This window comes from Charadrius vociferus, unplaced genomic scaffold (assembly GCF_000708025.1).
Source record: "Charadrius vociferus isolate BGI_N301 unplaced genomic scaffold, ASM70802v2 scaffold201, whole genome shotgun sequence".
Lineage (NCBI taxonomy): Eukaryota > Metazoa > Chordata > Aves > Charadriiformes > Charadriidae > Charadrius > Charadrius vociferus.
This window is the reverse complement of record NW_009646936.1, coordinates 1,086,672-1,108,575: the sequence shown is the minus strand read 5'-3', so window position 1 is coordinate 1,108,575 and position 21,904 is coordinate 1,086,672. Positions and strand designations below refer to the sequence as shown.

The window sequence follows — 21,904 nt, the reverse complement described above, 5'->3', positions numbered from 1 at the left end:
CAGTCAAGTCTGACAAGAAATGTGAAATCAAGTCAGGTCATCACTTTGAAAGCACCATCTTGAAAGCATAGCCATTAAAGGGGAAACAAAAATGGCCAGAAGACTGGTGAGCCTTTTTGAGCTTACTAGTGTTCAGGCAAAAGAACAGACAGAAGTCCCCAGTGTCAGTGTAGAGGAAGCCAGAAAGTTGTTTTGGAGTCAATGAATTTGTCTGCAGTACTGTTTTAGTCTGTGCAACTCCCACTATTCTCCTGTTGACCATGGACATGGTGTCCATTACCCTTGTGAATCCTGGAGAGCAATTAGCTGAAGTCAGTTGAGTTTTAGCTTTTGTGTTAGTATTGATAGATTTTCCCTCACCAAGTGGGGATAATAACATTTGTATAAATTTCAATGAAATAACAGAATTATGGTAATTCCTGGGTTGAATTGTTTGGAATGCTTGGAAAATGTATTGTAGTGTATGAGTACTACTGCTAAGAAAGATTGGCCATAGTTTATATATGAGACTAGGACCTGGGTCAAATTAATCTCTCACTTTGACTCGGTGGGTCCCCTGTTGCACCTCAAGGCTCTTTAGAACTTTCCCTGCTGAAGCTTAATTTGCGGTCTGTCCTCTGAGGAGACCCACAGCTAAATCCTTGTATGGCTACTGAATTTCGCACTCCAGCAGTGGGCCATCCTCCACATCAAGGGTGAGAGTATCCCTGAGGAATGCAGGTAAACAGAGCAAAGTCATTCCAGTACCTAAAGGGGGCCTCCAGTACCTAAAGGGGGCCTATAGGAGAGCTGGAGAAGGACTTTTTACTAGGGCATGTAGTGAGAGGACGAGGGGGAATGGCTATAAACTGGAAGAGGGCAGGTTTAGATTAAACATTAGGAAGAAGTTTTTCACTTTAAGGGTGGTAAGGCACTGGAACAGGTTGCCCAGAGAGGTTGTTGAGGTCCCATCCCTGGAGGTGTTCAAGGTCAGGCTGGATGTGGCCTTGGGCAACCTGGTCTAGTGGGAGGTGTCCCTGCCTATGGCAGGGGGGTTGGAACTCGATGATCTTCAAGGTCCTTTCCAACCTAAACCATTCTATGATTCTATGATTCTTGTAAACCATTTAAACTTCTTTAGTAATAATGCTCTTTCTTTTAATCAAAGAAAGAAAACTACGGTTAACTCTTACCCTTCCTCATAGCTGAACAAATGGTTGCTGTGATCATAGTTCGTGATAGCACACCAGTTTAGTTTCTTTCTGTTCACATATGTTTATTCATCAGACTGGGGAAACAAATTCCCAAAAGGGAGGAATTCCACTCAAATTAAATTTAAAGCCCTTTTAAGAGGAAAAAGAACAAGAGTGCCCAACCCACTTTTCATTACAGACTTTGCTGGGCATAAATAAGCAGCAAGTTTTCCGCTCTGAAAAATGTAATTGTTCCCACCTGATCTTTGGGCTGCACCAGAGGCTATGGAGGTCAATGGAAACCTTTGGGCACTGAACCAAGACCTGTGATGTCCCCGTTGGTGCCGGCAGTCATTCCGAACCCAGGGCAGGACCGGGACAAGGCCCCTGAAAGCAGCATGTTTATGCAGCCTGAGGAAAGACTTAATTGTGGTGTGGCATTCAGCTGAGGAGTTGCCTAAGGGCTGGGCTTGGTTCTGTGGCTCTCACCCTATGTCCCTACACATTGTGTGACCTTCCATGAGCAAACCTCTGGGAATTCTTCCCCAAATCATTGTGTGCAAAAGAAGAAAGAGCACTTTTTGCTCTTTTTTAATAGTTGTCAGACATTAAAGATGAAGTACAGTCACTAAAACCTAAGCCTGCATTCTTCCTTGTTCCTGATGATTTTGGTTTCTTTTTCTCTCTATTTTCTTTTAGTGGAGTGAACATGTACGCAATGTTGACTGGAACATTACCTTTTACTGTGGAGCCATTCAGCTTGAGAGCTTTGTACCAGAAAATGGTGGACAAAGAAATGAACCCTTTTCCCACACAGCTCTCTACAGGTAATCAAGGGGGTGTGCTGGGACCTGTTTAGATCCAGTTGGTTAGAACCATTGCATTGAATTCTGGATTGTGAGTCATACTGCTGACATGGCACGCTACTTGTGAAAAATACTGTTTTTTTCATTTTAGCCTCCAGAAGATCTGCGGGAGTTGCTGTAGTATAGCTCCTTTTACTTTGACTTCTCTATGTAAGCTGGAGAAGCGCCAAGTTGTGCTGAATATGAGAGGAACAAATCTGTGAAAAATTGTGAAACTGCTTTTGCAGAGTAGTTGGTCAGTTTTGCACGTTCAGAAGATTTTAGCATAGGGTATGGATGCATGAACACATTATTTTGGAATAACAAATTCCTGGGCATTATCATGACTAGGGTTGAGTGATCAGCTACCTTGAATGACCTCACATTTATTATGGAATAATGACACGCACACAGAAAGTTATTTTGGGACAGTGGCCTCTGATGATCTTTGTGTGTTCACAAAATGCAAAATTGTTGATGTATTAGTATTAGAAATATTAATTCCTGCTTCAAAGCCATGTCACTAGGCAACAGAATGATTTTTCAGCTTATAGCAAGACCGTTGTCAGCAGTTGGAACAAACTCTGTTTTGTAGTTGAGTTTTATTTTTGTATGCTAAATTTGTTGTTTATGGAGAGCTTCTGTTCTCCTTATCTGGCAGCCTGTTTATAAGGGACATTCAATAAAATTAAAAGATTGCAAATAGAAAAAGGGTAACAGAGCATACATTTTCACTCACTACACTAAGGATGACTACCGTTGTCTTGGGGGATAAGAGAAAGCCCTTGGAAGTTGTGTCACAAGATGAATTCTCCAAGTACAGATTTACCTGCATACAGAAAAAGTAGGTAGATAAGGGTTTTCTCACACAGGTTATCTGTGGATCAAGCAGAGTATGTTGTTCCTTGTTCACTCAACATCCGTATGAAGTACACTTTTCCTCTTTTCCTGCCAGCAGTTCGTGTTGCTGGCATGTTGTAAAGTGGTAGGTTTACAAGTGAGCTGGGGTGCTGCAAGTCTTGCCGTCTATTTGATGCAATTAGAGTGTTTGGTATTTACATTCTGGAGACTTCCCATTAGGATTCAGTTGCACAAAATGGCTATTTTAACGTTCTAGCACATGCTCTAAAGGCCCACTGTGAAAATTAAAAGAAAGATTATACTGACTGCTTTGTGCTGTACTGATCTAGATGCTAAATTCTGCATCAATTGCAAAGTTACTCTTGAATTCAGGGACTTGCATGTCATAGTAATCATTTTCCAAACCAAACTTACCTCCCAGAATGAGGCTTTTACCTATGAAGAACAGTTATATGATGGCTGTGTATCATCCTTGAGCCAGTGGACTGTTTCCCCAATCATTCTTTTCTTTCAATCATCTTTAAGTGGGAGATTTCATTGACTTCACTGGGGCAACTCATGTGTTAAAGGCTGAATCACCCACAAAAGGCCTATAGAAGACCAGACCTTGGGCAGCAAAAAAGATAACATTACTTTTGACAGGTTTCATTTTGCTGTTTCATTCATTTTGTAACGCAGCTCAAATTTTCTCACAAGTGCATCTCTGTAGCATTTGTAGCTCACCGACACTATGATCTCCAGTGAAAACGGTATTTTGTTTATTCTCTGAGAACTATAGCAGATTTAACTTTAAGAGGTGATGGCAAACTAATGGAATAGATTTAAACGTGTTAACCTTTACTCACTGTGAACAAAGGTACGCATCGGTTCTTGAGCTAAGTCAGCGGCCTTGTGTGTTCACTGACATGGCAAACTGATTTAAGATGACATTTGTTCTTGCCACAGTTAGACTTGGGGTCAGTAGGTAGAAACTCTGCTCCTGGTCTCTGCAAATTGTTGTGTTCGTTAACTTCTTAGGTTTAGGGATCTTTTTCTTTATTTGGGTTTTCTTTTTCTCTAAATTCACGTATAGAGTAGGATTTTTTGCAGGAGTCTGGTTTGCTTGTTCAGTACATTGTCTTTCAATATTTAATTTCACAGTTACTGAACACACAATCCCATCATAAAAGTAGCCAGTCTTATCACTAAGCAAGAGTATATTTTATTTGTATTAGTTAAAATCTTGGGTGACCCTGAGTGCCCAAAGCAACTGTGTAGTAACAGGGAAAATTTGGAGTTAGTGTTTGATTTTCCCATCTAGGAAACTGTTTTTCATTAAGCTTCTTAAACAACACAGCTATCTGATTATTGATTTTAGGTCAGCAGAGTTCAGTTGTTCAGGAAGTTGGTATTCACCTTGCACACGTTCCTTTTTTATCCTCAATTTACCGCTTCTGTGTGTTTATGGTCTTCCTTCTGGAGCAGAGAAATGAAGTGGAGACAAGAAGAAAAGCCATCATCTATCTGTGCCTGTAGTTTGGAGGAAGGATTTTATTAGGTGGAGATCGCTTGTGGCTTATGAAATGACCTCATTGCATTTTCTCCGGCCAGTTCTGTAAGCAACACCTGTACACAGGTGTTAACCTGTTAACCAGGCACACCCTCACAGTGTGAGCAAGACACTAAGTTGGTTTCATTGATGACAAGGAACGTGAAGAACATTACCAGACAGGTCTTGTAATCCCCGCTGAAGCACGCTCTGTTTCTGGTCATTGCTGAGCACAGTCCATCAAGGGAAGTTAACAGAGAAATGTAGTTTCTCATGATGCTGTTCTCATTTGTCAAAAGAGCAAAGTTTGCCCCAGAATTACACCATGGGAACAAAATTCCACCGAGTGCAGGTCACCAGCTAATGAGATTAATGCTGTCTTCAAGCTCGTCATAAACGAGTCCTCATGTAATGAGGCCCTGGCAGGCTGGTTCGTGGCACCCTTTGTTTGCTGGCCTACTTGGTGCAGCAGAAAAGATGGCCTCAGGCTCAATGGGTCCAAAAATCGATTGGGTAGCTTTGTGTTTGCATCCCGGGGGATTAATTTTGCTGTCCCACAGCCATGGGGCTAACTGGAAAAGGCTTCTCTCCTCCCTGTACCATCTGACAGCTCAAATCGGCCAAGGTGCTGCTACTCATCTCCTCCATGTCGCCGGGGCCCGGCTGGCCAGGGAGCCTCCCAGGGCGGTGGAATCTTCTCTCCAGAATTAGTTTTTCCCTATCTGGATCAGTTGATCTCTGTGATGCTTCACAAGCTTCATATAATCAGTTTGCCTTTTGCCAAAGGGGAAAAAAAAAGTAAAATTTTTAAGGAGACATTAGCTCATTTGGGGACCAAGGGTGGTGGTAATGGAGAGGGGTGGTGTTGGTTTGGGGAGGGGTTATTTATTTTGCTCTAAACCCATGGGATGCATGTGGTTTCTAACACAGAGATGGGGGAATTGCTGGAGAGAGAGGAGATCAAATGGAAGAACAAGGGTTTTGTTGTTTGCCATAACAGAGGGTTCTGTGCCCAAGAGGCATGACAGGGGGCACTTGGGGCATATGGGGAGCAGCCGGGAGGTTTATGAACTTCGATGGCGGCTTTTCCTGCTGCTTCCACAATATTGCTGTTGTAGGAAAATAACAAAAGTGTTGGGAAAAAAATTAAGTAAAGTGTCTCACATAAATCAGCAATTTGTGAAGAGAGAGCTTAGAAAAAACTCAGACAACGCTTAGCTGAACTGGTAAATACATAGTCGTAACTCTCTGTCTTCCAAATATAAACTTTTTGGTGGTAGGCCTGCATTGAAACAGATAGCCTCTCCGGGTTCTCTCCAGCTGTTGCTTGATTTTTGCAGGATGTGGAACACCAAGGTTACCCAAGCTGTTAGGAGTTGGCACCTATTGGGTCTAACCCTGATTTCTTCGAAGAGAAACCCATCTTCCCTCGCCCACCACCCTGCCCTGGAACATCAGCCCAGCCACCTTGTCCTGTACCATGGGTGGAGGGTGATGTGGGTGGGCTCAGGGAGATAAAAATGCCTGGGGGGGTGGCCAGGCAAATGTGAAGGAGAGCAGCAGTCTTGTAGAGGGGAACCTGCGAAGGGCAGCAGCACTGCATCTATGTTAATGTTTATGCCCTTTTCAGATGAGGACATCATGGCCTCACTGGCAGGTGTATTATTCTCCTTAAATTGCGTGTGGGAACAGGGATTCAAGAGGATTTCTCTGTATTGCTGGTGGAGAAGAGGCATCGTGGCCACTCTGCTTCAGAATAGGGGATGACGTGGTGCTGAGTGAGCGTGCTGTGGCAGTGAGACCAAACGCCTGTAAGGCCAAATGGGAGAACTGGCTCATAATTTCATAGTTTTCTAGCACTGAGGTGCTGGCACGTCCAGTTTGGTCTGCTTTGTAACACAAGCCTTTAAGGGGTTTGGCTTGCCTGCTCTGATCTGAAGTAGCTATGTTGGCAAGGCTGTGCTGCATCTCACCCAGAAGACACAGCCCAGAGGACACGATCCTGTGCCACAGTGGTCCTGTGCTGCCACTGCCCAGGGCGCCTGCACTAGTAAGGAGATGAGTAGACACAACATGCTGCAGGGAGTGTAGGAGGGGAACTGCAGTTCTGCTGTGGGAGAAGGTGGAAAAAAGCCCCTAAGGCCCTGTCTATCTGACCTGGAGAAAACCGTGCTGCAGCCATCGCTTCTGCCTCTTGCTTGCCCTTGACTTCATTCAGGACTTATTTGCCATCGTCTCACTTGATTGTATCTCCTCTAAAACATCATTCCCATCTTGCTTTCCCAGAATTAGGTTTCTTTATCTTGTGTGAAGGGAATTGTAGAGGATATAGTTAACTCTTTACTATCTTGTAACTGAATCTAGCCTTGATAATTTGAGGAATAAAGACCAGACCTAGTTAAAACACAGTTTATTTTCAGCTCAGATAGGCACTTCTTGTGCGTCTTTAAGCAAATCACTTGATTTCATTGTTCCTAACCATCTAAGAAGACCATGACTTAAAAATATCAGAAAATTATTTTTGAGGGGTTGTGCAAGAAACAGCTGAAGGATGGTTGAATGTCACCGAGGGCTGAAGGTTCAGTATCTGAAAACAGAACGAAGCCCATTAATTTTACTGTAGTCTTTTAATTTGGCTAAAACCTCCTGCAACTGATTGTAGGTTGGGTGGAAGCCAGGAGAGAATTTGTCCTTATAATGTCAAAGGGAGCCCAATTCTCTCTGTCTTCCCTCCCAGGTCTGCATCCCTTCCCTCCCCTCATCCCCAACCCATCTCCTTCTACTTTAAACACAGATTGAGTGATTTGCCTCTGACCTGACTCCAGCCTCTTGTCCTCATACAAAAATTAAGTTTTGGCTAACCTGCTCAGAAACTTGAAACAAGCTCTGAAACAAAAGGCACTTTTTCTCCTCTCCTTTACGACTCTATAAATCATTGTGACTATAAATCATTGTTTATTTTACTTACTAATCCCTTATCAGTTTTTCCTTTTTCTCAAGGACATTAGAGCATACCATAAGGAAAATATTCCTTTTTAGTATACTCTTGGTCAGGCTACACACCTGTAGTAACTCAACTACCGTGTAAGTCATAAAGCAGATGACTTAGCTCTTGGGTGTTTTTTCTTGATTTCTTCACAGCGGCCGTAAACTTTCTACGATCTCTACTAGAGCCAGATCCTGCAAAGAGACCAAACATCCAGCAGGCACTTGCAAATCGATGGCTTAATGAGAATTATCCTGGAAGAGCACCACCTAATGTCACATATCCAAACAGGTACTGTGCAAAAGAGTGGAAAAAGCCTGCCAGGGTGTATATACATTATATATGTTAAAACATGAACAACTCTGGTGTTTCAGTTCCATTTGTGTGACAGCATCCCAGTGCATTTTCTGGAATTGCTTTTGTGACTCCATCCTAAAAGTTGTTGGGATTGGCCATTGAATATGCATTGCTTGAAATGGTCGAAAACAATGCCTTAAATTCGAAGCTGGCATATGATGTGGTATTTGCAGGGTGGCCTGGGGTGCAGATCATATGATTAATTGGCTCCAGACCTTGGAATGGGTACCTGTGAAAGGTAGTTGTGATCTTTTCCTTGTTTGTCAGTAAAAGCCAAGCCACTTTTCCCATAGAGGCTATGCCTATTTGTGGTGCATACGTGAGGTTCTGTGGATTACGCAAATATGCAGACAGTGGTGAGAAAGGTCAGAACTAAATGATCTTGCATTTTTGGTTGTTGATCTTGAATACCTGTGCAATGCTGAATGCATGACTAAATGCAAACAGATAACAAATCTCACGGCCCATCAAACATCCACCTAGAGAAAAAGAAAAAGAAAGAAAGATACTTGTGGTCCACTTTGGTTAGAAATAATCTTGCTTGACTTTGAACATCTGCAGTATAGAGTCTACACATGAGCCAGTCAGCCTGGGCACTCATTACAGTCAATGGGGAGAAATAAGGGCACTTTTTACAAAATGATTCATCTGACTTCTTTTTGATTCTGCAGTAGGATGACTTTGTGCCCAGGAGATCCGAGTTCCTCTCCAGTGACCATAGACGGAGCCTCAGGCAACTAGCTTAGAAATATATGTCTATATATATGTCTATATTTGATCAGATAAAGCCTCCTTTCTGTATCAAAGGTTTTAACCCCCCTGCACGTTCAAGCCATGCATAGTACCAGCCTTCAGCATTCAGCCCAGGTTACAGCTTTGCTGGTAAGAGAGCCTCCCACCTGTTTTTCGCTCAGCTCCACCACTAGCCAGATGAACAGGGTATGTTTCAGAGCCATGGGTCCAACCCCTGTGGGGCCGAGCGGCAGCTGCAGCACCCCTCTCTTACTGCTGAAGCCGGTGACGAGTGCTGCCGCTGCCTGAGCCTGCTGAATTGGGGCACAGGAGATCAGCTTGAGCCCTGAATCTCGGGTCGGCCTTTAGGAATTTTTTGAGACCTTTCCCTTTGACGTTGCTGTCGGCTGGCTTACAGGTCTCAGCCTGTATGGTCGTGGCTCCTGCCTGAGCCACCTCCCTTTTCCCTCTGCACTGACAGGGAATGGAGGTGCCCTAATTCTAATTTAGCAGCAAGCATTTCCCTTCCAGAGGCAGTGTCTGTCTTAACTTTCAAGTACTTCATTGTGGAGAATCACTGTGACTATGCCGTTCTTTGACCTGAGGAGAATAACAGGTCTTCCTCTCTCAAAATACAGCTGGATAGATGTTGAGCAGCTTGCATGCCTGGAGGCATCACTAAAGCCATCCACTGAAACAGGGAGGGCAAATGTGAGGCTGCCTGTAATCCTCAAACCTATGTGGACAGAATATAAAATTGGCCCCTACTAACAATTTTTTCACAAGGAATAAGAATGAGAACAGGCAGACCAATTGTCTCGACATTATTGCCCCAGATTTAAGGTCAGTTGAGTTAATTTGCGTAGTATGCTGTCCAACAAAAGGAAATCTGAGTTTCCATGGTGCGTTGGACTGTACTGAAGTGTGGCACATATGAACATTGTATGGTAAAGAAAGGGAAAACAAGTGTAAACTGAATGAGTCATTAAGCTGATGAAATGACTGTCATAATGAGTCTAATCAATCTACTAAACGTGGCATCTGTTAAGTGAATATAAGTGTAACTGAGAGCTGTATGGGTAATTTAATTCTCTTGCTTTGTGTGTCTTATCTGTAGAAAAGAGGAAAAAAGACAGAAATAGGGTTTGAATGTGCTTTCACAATTCTTTTGCATTTGTAGGTACATTTTCATGCTTCTGTGACTTCTTAGCTTGTAGTTGCCAGGCTTTAGTCAGGTTGTGGTGGAAGTGTACCTTCTAGAGCCTGCTCACTGGTGCAGTTAGGTAGGTGACTTACAGAAGATGCCGGCCTCTATTAGATAGAATAGCTGTGCAATGCTCTTTATTTATGGTGTGCCCATTAATCATTCCCTTCTAAAGACAAGCGAATCAAATGGGCGAACAGAAGAAAAGGCAGTGCCGAACTATATAGAGGGCGTATGTTTGCTCATGCGTATATGTGTATATGGTGAGGATAATAATCCTTTCCTATTATAAACACTTCCAAAGGGAACATCAGTGTGGAATGCTATGCTTTGCTATTGAAAACAATCAATTACTTTTTTTTTCTTTCTTTCTCATTGCACTGCTTTTCTCGTCATTTGATCTGAAAATAAGAGAAAATTAGATACTCCTATCCAAACCCAGGTTTTATGTGAAGCTGTAAAGGATAAAAACCATACGGGTTCTTTCTTTCACTTCATTTTTTGGATAGTATTTCTTTAATTTGTTGATGCCCCAAGCTTGACCTATCTAGAATTTGTCATACTGGAGCCTTATAGGGAAAATACTTTCTAAAGTTTGTAATATTTAAAAACGTGGCTAGACTCCCTTTGAACTTGCCTCAGAAAGTACCACTAGACTCAACTTCGACAGAGTTTCTCCAAGTTTTGTTAGTGTGCAGATGTGGGTAAGATGTGTCAAAGTAGTTCTGAAAAATCCACCACTGAGTTTGCAAGGAATCCCTTCCTCTCTTAATCATGCTTTTTATAACACGAGCAAGAAGCTGCGTTGTGTTCTTGCAGTACTCTTCCACCATTTTGGGGGTAACACCAGTTGTTTCCAAGACAAGAACTTGGTAGGAAAAGGGAGAGCATGGAGATAAGGCTGAAGAATGGCACAAACTGCATTTTCAGGAGAATATTCTCCCAGGCTTTTTATAAGCTTGCTTTTATTAAAGAAATTCCCCGAAGGCAAGCAAAAATTTCCCATTTTGCTGAGCACTTCAAGTAGAGATTGCTTGAATTTCTTTTGCTGTCCAGATGCTTTAATGTGCAATGGCCAAGTTTTGCTTTTGAACTTAAAAAAAACCCAACCCCAAGCATTCCTTAGCTACAGAACGAATATTAATAAGAACACCGAATAAAGGAAAAGAGTTATTTGGGATTTTCCAGGCTGTGTTTTTCATCTTGTCTAAGTTCTCTACGTCAGACCGAGACTGCTGTCCGGGCATTCCTTGCATCACAGGTGCACAGGACAGGGGGACAGCAGGGCAGGAGTGGGAAAGGTGAAGGATGGTCCTTTTGAAGGGGGAAGGCAGGTTGTAAAAAAAAGCCTGCAACCTCAGCTGCCCTAGGTTGCCTTGGCCAGATATTACGCTCGATATTAAGAGCAAGGAATATCCTTTAGAAACTGAACAAAACCCAGCGTTTCTTTGGAGATGGATGGGAGTTGACGGGCACATCTGGGAAGCTGGCCAGTGCATTTAGAGGTCTGAATAGGAGCAGAGTTCTCTGGGAAATCTGGTTTTAACTAACACTGAGAAGATGCATTGCTATTTCCACAAGGATGCTGTACGGCATTTCTCGCCTTGGCTGAGTCTGTTATAGACTTTACAAGAGAGCACATACATAACCACATGTTGTACTTCTGCTTTTAACCAACATGAGTACAACAGTTTTACCATTTTGAGAGCTGCTGTAATAACCCTCCCTTATGTCCCCTTTCTCCGGGGTGAAATTCCCTAGCTGTTGTGCAACAGGTAAGGGGCAAAGTGGAAAACTGCGGTGTTTGGTTACAAGAAATGGGTAATTTCAGAAAGCAAAACATAGCTACCTGAGCTGGATTTCACCTCTTTTCCTTCAAAACCAGCCAGATGATCTTGATGGTCTTCACTGGTCAGATGCAGGGTAACAAACGGCAGTGTCCAGAGCATGATGATGCTGTTTTGCATCGGGGTAGGACATGGTGGGGAGAGTGCTGTTTGTTCAGCTATCACGGCTTCCCACAGTGCCCATGGTGCCAGAATAGTCTGCCCTTTTCATACCTACTCATGGGAGGAGAGAGCTAATCACTCCCATGTTGCTGAGCCTTTCAGGCCTCTTCTTTACCCTCTGCCACATCCCCCGTGGCTGGCAAGGCTCTGTCGCTGGGAGGACGGTACGAAAGGTGTGCTCTGCCTCTCTTTGTGCAGGATTCACCTTGAGGACCTCAGCCAGAGCGTGCTGCTCCATATGACGGAGAAGCTGGGCTACAAGAACAGCGACGTCATCAACACTGTGCTCTCAAACAGGGCAAGTCACACACTTGCCATCTACTTTCTGCTTAATAAGAAGCTGGAGCGCTACTTGGCAAGCCTTAGAGTAAGTATTGCTTGATGCCGATTCTTTGGACAAGCAGGTGAGTAGGGCAAAAAAAGTGCTAAAAGTTTCCCTGCTTGCTGGCATTTGATCTCAAGGTTTTACCTGGGGTTTGGGTTTTTTTTCTAATTTTGTAGCACTAACCATGAAGGGCAAGTATTCCTCGCAAACTAATAGCATTATTTCAGGTAAGAATTACCCAGGTTGCAGAGATAATTGCTGATAGTCTTTACGTCTCACGAGTCCCTGTTTCCATAAGAGATCCCGTCTGGCTTGGCAGTTATCCTATAAAAAGTAAACTGTTGCCATACGGAGTCATACTTGTGACTTGTGGCGTACTGTGTCCCTATGTTGAGATAATTCTGCCGCTTGAAGTATCAATAACGTAAAGTAATTTGATTCAGGAAATCAAGAGGAAGCTTAAGAGCTATTAAGATTTTATTTAGTTTTTAAGTGACAAATTTGCTGAAAGTTTTACATGAGAAATAACATGAATATAAAGTCCCCTAGTCTCCTGCTGACCTTCCTGGCCCCTGAGTATGACTTGGGTGTCAGAAACACTACGGAAGGGTTTGCGTGGCATCTTTCTCTAGGGCAGGAGTCTGCTGCCACTTGTCACCATTCCTTGTATGTCATGGGGAGCTGAGCTCTCAGGCCGTGTTTTGCGTGGTGTTTACTGGAGTGCTAGGACGGGCACAGTGCACAAAGACAAGCTGCACGCTCTCTTCCCATGGCCTCTCCACACAGCTGCCTGTGCTCTGGTGAGGAGTCTCAAGTAGTTGAGGGTCTGTAGGCTCCTAGGTGATTGCATGGGCAGGAGGGTGCGTTGCATGGAGTTGTCTTCTTAATGTTTGCTTCTTTAGAGAAATTATCCCCGACGGCCTTCCAATCTGACAACAGCTTCGTAGTTTTTTTTCTTTTCTCAGTTCTTTTAGCAAGCTTGCTTTAATGATGGTGCCATCAATGACATTGAAATTCACCATCTCTGTAAGTTGATGCACCTCCACTGAATGCCAAGAGTGGATACGGTCCATTAAGCAGTAGTTGAAGGTTAGTTTTCTCCAATTATCTTACATACTGTACTTTTCTGTGCTTCTCTCTCCGCAGAAGTCTGAAGGCCAGGACAACATTTGCCACAAGAACCAACTATACCAGATAGAAAAATACAAGGCAAATAAAGACTCCTATGAGGTAAAGCTCATTAAAGCTTGTTAAGGTACTTTGAAGGCAGACTGAATTTGAGGATACCTGGTGATTGCAATTAAGGCAATGGGTTTCTGGACCTATGGAGACAAAAATTACCTGTGGTCTTGCTTGTGCCGGACAAATAATCCCCTTAATTTTTTTTTTTTAAGGAACAAAGAGCAACCCTCTAGAGGGGAAGTGTAAAAAGTGACTTTCAGCTTTTATGAAGAAAATAAAAGTTTTAAGTGCTCCGTTTAGCAAAATAATAAAACCTTCTTCAGGGGGTTCCATAGTTTCATTCTAGGGTGCAAGGTGCTGGTGTCGTAAGCAGACCATAACTGCGTTGTCTTTAGTACAAGACAGTGGTGGGGTAGGGCAGAGAGCTGAGTGACAGCCAGGGTGACCTGGTCACCTGGCGTTCCTGGTGTCCTGGGCCAACCCTGGCTTAACTACCAGAAATGGTGAAACTGTATTAGCACAAAACTCTGCCCAGGTTACTATTTTTTGCTTCTTAGCAGAAGTGATGTATAACTAGCCCACTGCATCATGAGGGACTTCCCTTGCCAGAGAAAAGATTCAACCAGGTTATCTTTTGCTCTGTTGATCTCCAGTCTTTTTGCCTGCAAATAGAGAAGGTTGTATTAAAAGAATACATATCTGATAATAGAGATAATAGGAGTCTTCTCATGGCTGGATTTTTCTTCCCTGGCCAATTCTTACCAAGCACTAGAATTACAAGAGTAATACGAGCTGCGCGAGTCTTACCTACCAACACAAAGAGCAGTATTCCTGAAGAGTATACCTATTTCAAAAGCCACTCTTCAGCGCCGGATTGATGATCTAATTGCAGGGGCAGATTTGTATCATGGCTGGTTTTGTTTATTTTAAAGACTGCTTGCAAGACAAGCTGAACTGCAAGCCAGATGGAAATATCAGGGCAAAGTACTTATCATTCTTTTCTAACATAAATCAAAACCCACTTTACTTAAAATGTATCAGCAGTGGGTAGACTCAATGAATATAATATTTCAAAATGCTCTATGACAGCTTACTTCAAGCTGTTGCAGGGCAACCTTCCCTTGGAAACACAGGCAGGTATCTGGAGGTGAGCGCTGGAGATGTCGCATGGTGCATCCTGGTGCTCTCTGGGCCAGCTTCCTCCGACTGCTGGTGTCACTCCTCTGTGCAGTGACCGAGAACCACAGGCCATCCAGGCATTATCGTATAGCTTCTGCGTACCTAACCTGTGCCGGGGAGCCTGCAGCAAAGCCTGCCTGTGCACCTGCGTGTAGCTGTGACAGAAACACATGGTCTGGTCTGGTGGTGGTCCTGAAGTCCCCGTGCCCCTAGACGGGAACTGATGTTTGACTTCTCTAAGTTGAAAACTAACGGTAGTGCCACTGTATGACCCCAGTTTGGTTTATAGGCATGCTTAGGGATAAAGGCTCCCTCCAAAGCCTCTCCTGCACTCAGAGTTAGTCCCTATGGAGCTATTTAGAGGATGAGGGGGTGTCATTTCTTTCTTGAAATAGTTACCTTGATGCAATCACAGTGCAGACACCATGATAATAATACAGTATATTCTCTTTCTGCATGGGCACAGCTGAGTATAAAGCATGTTTTATATCACTTCAGCTGTACTTACACAAAAGGATTGTGTTACCCTTACCGTACCAGGACAGTTGAAGCAGCACACGTGGGTGAATACAGACCCTGGGATGCTACTGCCATTTGTGACTATGGTAGACATCTCTCCTAAAATGCCTTGATGGGGATGAGAACACAGCCCAGGGAGTGTCTAGCTCCTGCCACTGGGATCAGTGGGTGCCACTGGGACTCAGCGATGCAGATTTTGTAAGCTCAGGCAGGTTTGTGAACTGTAGATAAGAGTCCCCTTATCATCCCTCATTTCCAGAGGGGAACTGGGAGGCACTGGACCCTAGGCAGACACTGCACGAAGAGCGAAGAGCGTAGCTGTGCGTTGCCATGGGAATAGCAAGGGAGAGAGCTGGTCAGCTTCAGCAGCCAGCTGAATTTCTTTGGCTTCACTCCAGCAATGTGAAATACGGACTTTGCTTCGGACGGGGGCTGCCTGCCAGCAGCACTGCCTGTCTCTGGGGCAGGCAGCAGGGCACACGGGCAGTGGTCGTGCCCAGCCCCTCTTCTCCATTAGGTTTCCTAACCTGGGGCGGTGGGATCAGCGTGCCGAGGCTGAGGGTGCTGGGAGCCGCTGTCAGCGCTGAGTAACCAGGCTGTTTTGCAGGCTGATTTCATTGTAGTGCTCAGGGCAGATGAGCAGCACAGGGAGGAGGGAGGCAGCAGTCTCGTTCCATCTCTTTCTTTTTGCTGGAGAGACCTCAAGTGATGAACGGCCGTCCCTCCAGTGAATCCGTGGGTCCAGTGTCTGCCTCCCGCAGGGTAGATAGTGGGCTCAGACTCGGGGAATTTGCAATTTTTAAGAACTTGTGTCATTGTCCTATCACCATTGCAGACATGGCCAAGGCAAATACCCTTTATCTTCCTTTCGAATCCGTTGCTGGGACTAAGAGAAGGTTTTCGGGTCGAGGTCAGGACAGGAAATAGCAGAGGATGATGTAATGCCAAACCTATTCAAATATAACATACCGGTACAACTCCTGCATTGTGTGACAGCATGCCATTACATGGCTGTGCACAGTACAGTGAAGAGCGAACTTTTATAACTCCCCTGAAGGAAATCTTCCTTTCCTTTTAAAATATAATACTATATGGCACATTGGGAGTTTTGGATTTTGGTCATTTCCCCTCTCACAACCGTCGTCTAAGAGAAGCAGTGTTAGTAAGCTTAAAAAAATACTTATAAAACTATTTGCAACGTTCATCTGGGGTGAACTAGTTAATTGCTAACAGTGGATATGTGAATTTTCTTTTTCATGGGTGCTTTTATTGTACAGTATGACCATATTACTGCTGCTTAGAAAAGATAACAGCAGTGTGAAGGCAAAGTCAGGGGCACTTGGCAGGTGAGGAGCTGCGGCTTGGCTCTTTCACCATTAGGCTAAAAATATTGCAGCATTGAAACGTCCTGCATTCTGACAGATGCTGCAGCAACAGACATGCAAATTCTTTCCTCACCTATCCAAAATAGCAGAAAGCAGCTAACAAACTTGATCGTCTCCTTTAGGCTTAATATAGTCACCACTTGGTCTCATCCTCACAAGTACCTTTAAAAAAAGATACTCGGTAGAGCCCAGTCTCTGCTGAACTTGGCAGCAGAGTTTCAGAGCCTTGAGAGGAAAAATAGTGTGGTGGGCTCCAAATTAACGGTACAGCTCCCACTGACTTTATTGTTGTTCACACAGCATTGTTACTATTATTGCTATTGTTGTTATTACTGTTGTTATTATTTCATCGGTAGTACCTGGGACCGATCAGATGTTGCATTGTTCCAAGCACAGCATAGGCAGGGAGGAATAAATGCTCAGTGCCGGAGGTGTTTACAGCCTCCAAAGGCAAGGGGAAAGACATCAGGTGGACAAAGAGGTATCATGCAAGCAAAGTGATGGCAGCTCCAGAATGCATGGGTTTGTTTGTGTGGAAGGGTTAGTCAGCTTTAGCTAGCTAAAGGGAAAGAAGTTGGAGGGGATAAGGGACAGATGGAGAGAAAAATGGGAACAAAAAACGTATGTGAGAAGGGAGACTGAGGTGAAGACGATGAGGACCTCAGAGACGGTCTGTGGTTCTTGCTCCTAACCAAGTCACCTAACCGCTTCTGTAATAAAACTAAAAACCCTAGTTCATGATTCACTGAAGCTCTTCCTTCTGACTCTGTAACTTCTGAGAATTCGAAGGTTAATGAGCCCAGCGGTGCCCAGACACCCTCTGTGTGGGGATTTAGACTCATACTGAGCTGGGAAAGATCATAACATGTGCCATCCAGGTATTTTCCTCTTACATGTCTTAACGTTTCCGGAGCTGTGTAGTGGCCCAAGAGAATCCAAGTTGTCTTCTGCATCTTTCTTTCCCTCTCTCACATGTATACACCTTGTTTTGCAGTTGAGGGTTTTGATAGACTTCATGTCAATGAACTTTCAAAAGAAAATCATCAAGAGAGCCAGCCCTTGGGCAGTGCATAATTATCAGACAAAATACAGGCCTCAGCACATAACTGGGTGAAGGAACTTCTCTGCATTTTTTAAAAAAATCTCGTACTTACAGTGACTTTTCAATAAGGCACAGCGAAACATGTTGCTTAAATGAGAATTACAACCACACAAAGAATGTCACATAGATGCCCCTCTAAACAAACAATCCCAAAGCAACCAAAACAAAAGCCCCACTTCTTTGAGACTGACGTCCAAAACCAGACCACACAGATTTGTTCCAGAAAGTTGAGAGATTCTTAAAGTCTTTGAAGGATAACAAAATATGGGCTGCAAATCTGATGCCTGATTTTTAGAATTGAAACAAGACTTTTGGCTCGCCTTGAAATCAGTACCAGGTAGAGTGTTACACAGCTTGCAGAATCTAGTGATTCATGTTCAAAAAAGATACAATAATTTTCACTGTAAACCAGTGCTTTGAAAATTGGATTCCTCTTCAGATTCCACTCCCAGGTTCTGTTTTACTTCTGTCATCGCTGGAGATCAACCCTAGCTTTTAGGATGTGTGCGCTTGCAATCCCACCATCAGCTGCCTTCCCAATCACGAAAAGGTGTTAACAGTTCAGTGAAGGATTGGGTTGGTAATTTCCTCCCCCTCCATGTCTTGTGCAGTTGCAGAGATGCTATAAAAGCAAGAGCTGTATTCTTCCAGTTCTAGTTTGGACAGAAGATAAATTACTTAAAGAGTAATTTTCTTTAAAACTTTGCTGCTCACCTTTTCAAATGTCAGCGGAAGTGCAATAAAGAGGAATCAAAGACCTTTTTTTGGTGTTTAAATGGGGAAGGAAATTTCAGGTATGAAGGAGCACGAACCTGCATCTACTTGCTCCAGCAAGGTCTCCTAGGACCAATGGCCTCTGAAGAGAAAGCTTTCTTTTTCCTTCCATTTTCCAAAACCAACTTTCACCCTGCATGAGTGTCAGAGCAGATGGGAGCCATGAAATCATGTCAAACAGATCAGAGGAAAATGAGACATTTAGTTATTTTGAGTAGCCAGGATAAGTTCAAATGTATGGGTTTTAATTCAGCTTCGGTAAGTGTTGTGCTTTTAAGTCTGGGGGTCATTATATTTCCCTTAAGTAAACCAAATTGTTCTTGTTTGTTTTACAACTTAAAGGACAAAAAACTCAAAGAACAAGAAAAGAAAGGGGAGATTCTTCACCGTCAGCTCCCAAAGAAAACTGAGAAAAGTCCAGTTTCATATAGACAGCCTTCTTCCTGTCTTATCTCGCAGATACAGAACACCAAGGCTGCGCTGAAGGACCGGAAAGTCACCAAGGCTGGAGGTCCGGAGAAAGGTCAGTGGGAGAAGTACCAGTGGTGTGTCCCTGTGCGCATGTGCATGCGTGGGCACGCACAGTATTAATGAGAGCATCTTGTGTGTTGTGTGTTTGTTAGTAAATAGTCGTGGACTTGCATTTGCTGTCTGCTCTGGGGGTGGTATGTGAAAGAGGACTGGATAACGTAGTCAAACATTGAACGGAGCATCCTGAGGAAACCATGACGATGTTCAGCAGTCACGAGTGCTCACTTTTACTTCTCTTTTTATATGACAGAATTCCCACAGTGTTTTAAAAAAAGCTTTCTTTCTCTATTTATATGTACTTATACAAAATCATCTGCGCTTCACACTGGTGCTTTGAAAGCATCAACACCCACCCCAGATCACTGACAAACCAAAACCGGCAGAGATGCTTCTTCCTACCAGCAAGCGCGTTTTGCTAAGAGGGGACTAAGGGGCAGGATGGGAAGAAATCCCTGACCCTGAGGAGAGTGCCGGTAATGACGGCATCCTTGGGAGAAGCAGCGGGCAGCAGCTGGTGGTGGAGGAAGGGGAAGTAGGCAGCCAAGAGGAAATGCGGGTGGGACTGCCAACCCCGGCAAATTTCAGGCAGCAAAAGGAGGGGGAAAAGCATTAAGGGGGAAAGGAAAAGACGAGACAGCCAGGGGAGAGCAGAGCATTAATCACACAGGGTAGGAGGCAGCCTGGAAGGGATGGGTGAGAGCTGCTCACAAAAGGAGGCGGAAGAAAGGAGTGGAGGAAAAGGGGAGTCAGCGGGGAAAATGGGGTCTCAGTAGTGTAAGTGTGGCCGGGAGACATTGAGGAGCAGGAAGGTGATGTAGCTAGCTGTTAACTGAGGGAACTAAAGGAGGGGAGGTCACTACAGAGCAGAGGGGGGAAATACGGCCCTGTAAAACATTTACTGCGGTGTCAGGGGGTTATTTAGAGTGGTGGCTTATGGTGGTTTCATGCTCTTCCTTGTGACTTGATAATTTATCATTTGATACTTTCTACCTGAAAAGAATGGCAAAATGATGTTCATCTGGCAGCATAGGTCCCTCTGCTGCAAGGTAGCCAGTAGTCCAGAGAGCTGGTCAGAAATGGGATGTACTTTTTATGAAAAATATAAAAAACTTTTAAAAAGCTCATTTTGCTCAGATTTGTTGTTTCTTTTAGGTGGGAGGCACAGGGGGAAGTAGACCTAATTCGTTTTTTTCCCTCTTTAAGTTTCTCCTGCTTTTTTGAACTGAAACCTGAAAATCATTCAGATCTCAGCTAAAGCATTTCTCTGCTTATGGAAACCATGTTTTGACGTGTCTTAAATGAAGCGGTCAAATATTTTTGACTAGTTTTGGAAAGAAACTAGTCTGATTAAACCTGGTCTGCTTTTCCCAAACAACTCTCAATGTGAGTGATTTCATCCTGCGCACCCATTCAGGTCTCAACCCCTGCCAAGACCATCCCTTTCAGAAGAAGTACATGTGAGATTTGTGGCTGTGACCTGAGGGCTGGCAGACCTAAATTACTTTATATCTCTTTTAGATTGTTTGAGACTGAGGAACTCATGGACAGTGATTAACTGTCGGTCCGCTATTCTTTCACTTAGGGGGAACCTAGCAAAGCAGGATCCTTGGATAGCTTTCCATAAAGGCAGCAAAGCGTGTTGTTCTTGCAACTAGCTTGGCATAAGCGAGTGCCAGCATCCTGTAGAAACTGAGCAGATCTTCTCCACGAGCTGTTTGGTTTTACTGGGCCAAATCCTGCAAAGATTGTTCCATTTATATTTGGTCCTTGCTGGGGAAAGATTCTCACTGAAGTCGATGCAGCAAATCTGTTCCAACTGTAACAGCCTGAATTTGGCCGGTGCAGCTACTCCATATTTACAAGTGTGAAACCAAGAACAGATTTTGTTCCAAAATGCAAGGAAAGACATTAGGAATTAACTCGCTGTTGTCCCCTGTGTCTCTAGGTATGTCAGTGAATACAGTATGCAGACCCAGTTAAAACCATGCAAAGTTGTGCTAAGAAGGGGGAAATGTGAGATTTCTCAGACATGGCCTTAGAGGATATAATTAATACAAACAGCTGAAGACATCTGTGGTTTTTCATTTCATGTCCTTGTCTTACTCAGTTTAAGCACTATTTCTGCCTTTGAGGAAAGTGGCAGATAAATTACCCATGAAACAGCAACGTAAGTATCAAATAAGAGTCAGGGAGTTAGGTTCCAAGTATGTCCCTAAGACTATTTGTTTTAGCCGGTGCATTTATCACGCTCTTCTAAAACTTGTTAAAGGTGATGTCAGATGCTGTCTGCCTTAAAGCAGAGAAGGCAGCGCTATTAAATGCAATCTGCTCTTCTGGTTCCTTTTCTGATTGCTTTGCAGACTCCAGCGGTGGGGTAAGCCCTTTCCACGAACCCCTGGCAAACAAGACGGGCTGCGTCACTTCCAGCTCCCTGGAGTACCTCGAAGTCCAGCAGCCGCCCCCCAGAACCCCTCGGCTCCTCAAGAGGCAGGAGTCCCCGCAGCAGGAGCCGGCCCGAATCGGGGGCCGGGCGAAGGACTCTCCTCTCATCCTGAATATTGTGCACTCCTTCGAGTCGGTTGACAGAGAGGACCAAATAGACCAGGTTTCCCCTTCTCATCAGTACAGGATTTTAGGCTCGCCAATGAATTTCCCTTACAAAAGCTCAAGTGAAAGGACACTGTCCCCGCTTTTTCAGCCAGGGAGCACGTCCCCCGTCCACCCCACCCAAGTCTCTTTCACGTACGAAGAAAAAGCGTATCCAGCAAAGGAAGAAGCAGTGTCCCCTACTCAGCTGGTTTCCAACAACCCCTTGGGCAGCCCTAACTGTGTTAAAAGCAGAGGCAGATTCCCCATGATGGGGATCGGACAGATGCTACGGAAGAGGAACCAGACAATGCAGTCGGCGAGCGACAAGCCGCTGGAAGCGAGGATGCCTCAGCTGCAGCAGATGAGCCCCACGCAGATTTCCTTCAATGCAGCAGATGCTGTCAGCGGCCAGTGTTAGTCTGACATCTCGGGATTTGCACTGCTGTTCTCTGGGACCTAACTTTTTTTACTTTAAACAAGAAGGGAAAGCCACAGGCATTTTACTGTCACTATGTAATACACTACAGTGGTCCAACGTAGAAAATCAGAGGTCTGCTTGTAAGGAAGGCGTTGTCCTACATGTTAAAGTTGAAAGAAAAGGGCTCTGCTTGTGCTGTTAAGATA

At 44.2% G+C, this 21,904-nt stretch overlaps 1 protein-coding gene across 1 annotated transcript in view; it reads left to right on the top strand.

The window, feature by feature from the left end:
• The window catches only part of HUNK (hormonally up-regulated Neu-associated kinase), a 53,667-nt gene extending 31,969 nt beyond the window's left edge, over positions 1 to 21,698 (top strand). Inside the window, exons 5-10 of the mRNA XM_009894925.1 lie at positions 1,872 to 1,999; positions 7,548 to 7,683; positions 11,893 to 12,061; positions 13,166 to 13,249; positions 18,620 to 18,683; positions 21,052 to 21,698. Of these exons, the coding sequence (XP_009893227.1) occupies positions 1,872 to 1,999; positions 7,548 to 7,683; positions 11,893 to 12,061; positions 13,166 to 13,249; positions 18,620 to 18,683; positions 21,052 to 21,698 (1,228 nt within the window). The remainder of the gene's footprint in view (positions 1 to 1,871; positions 2,000 to 7,547; positions 7,684 to 11,892; positions 12,062 to 13,165; positions 13,250 to 18,619; positions 18,684 to 21,051) is intronic.
• Positions 21,699 to 21,904: the final 206 nt, after the last annotated feature.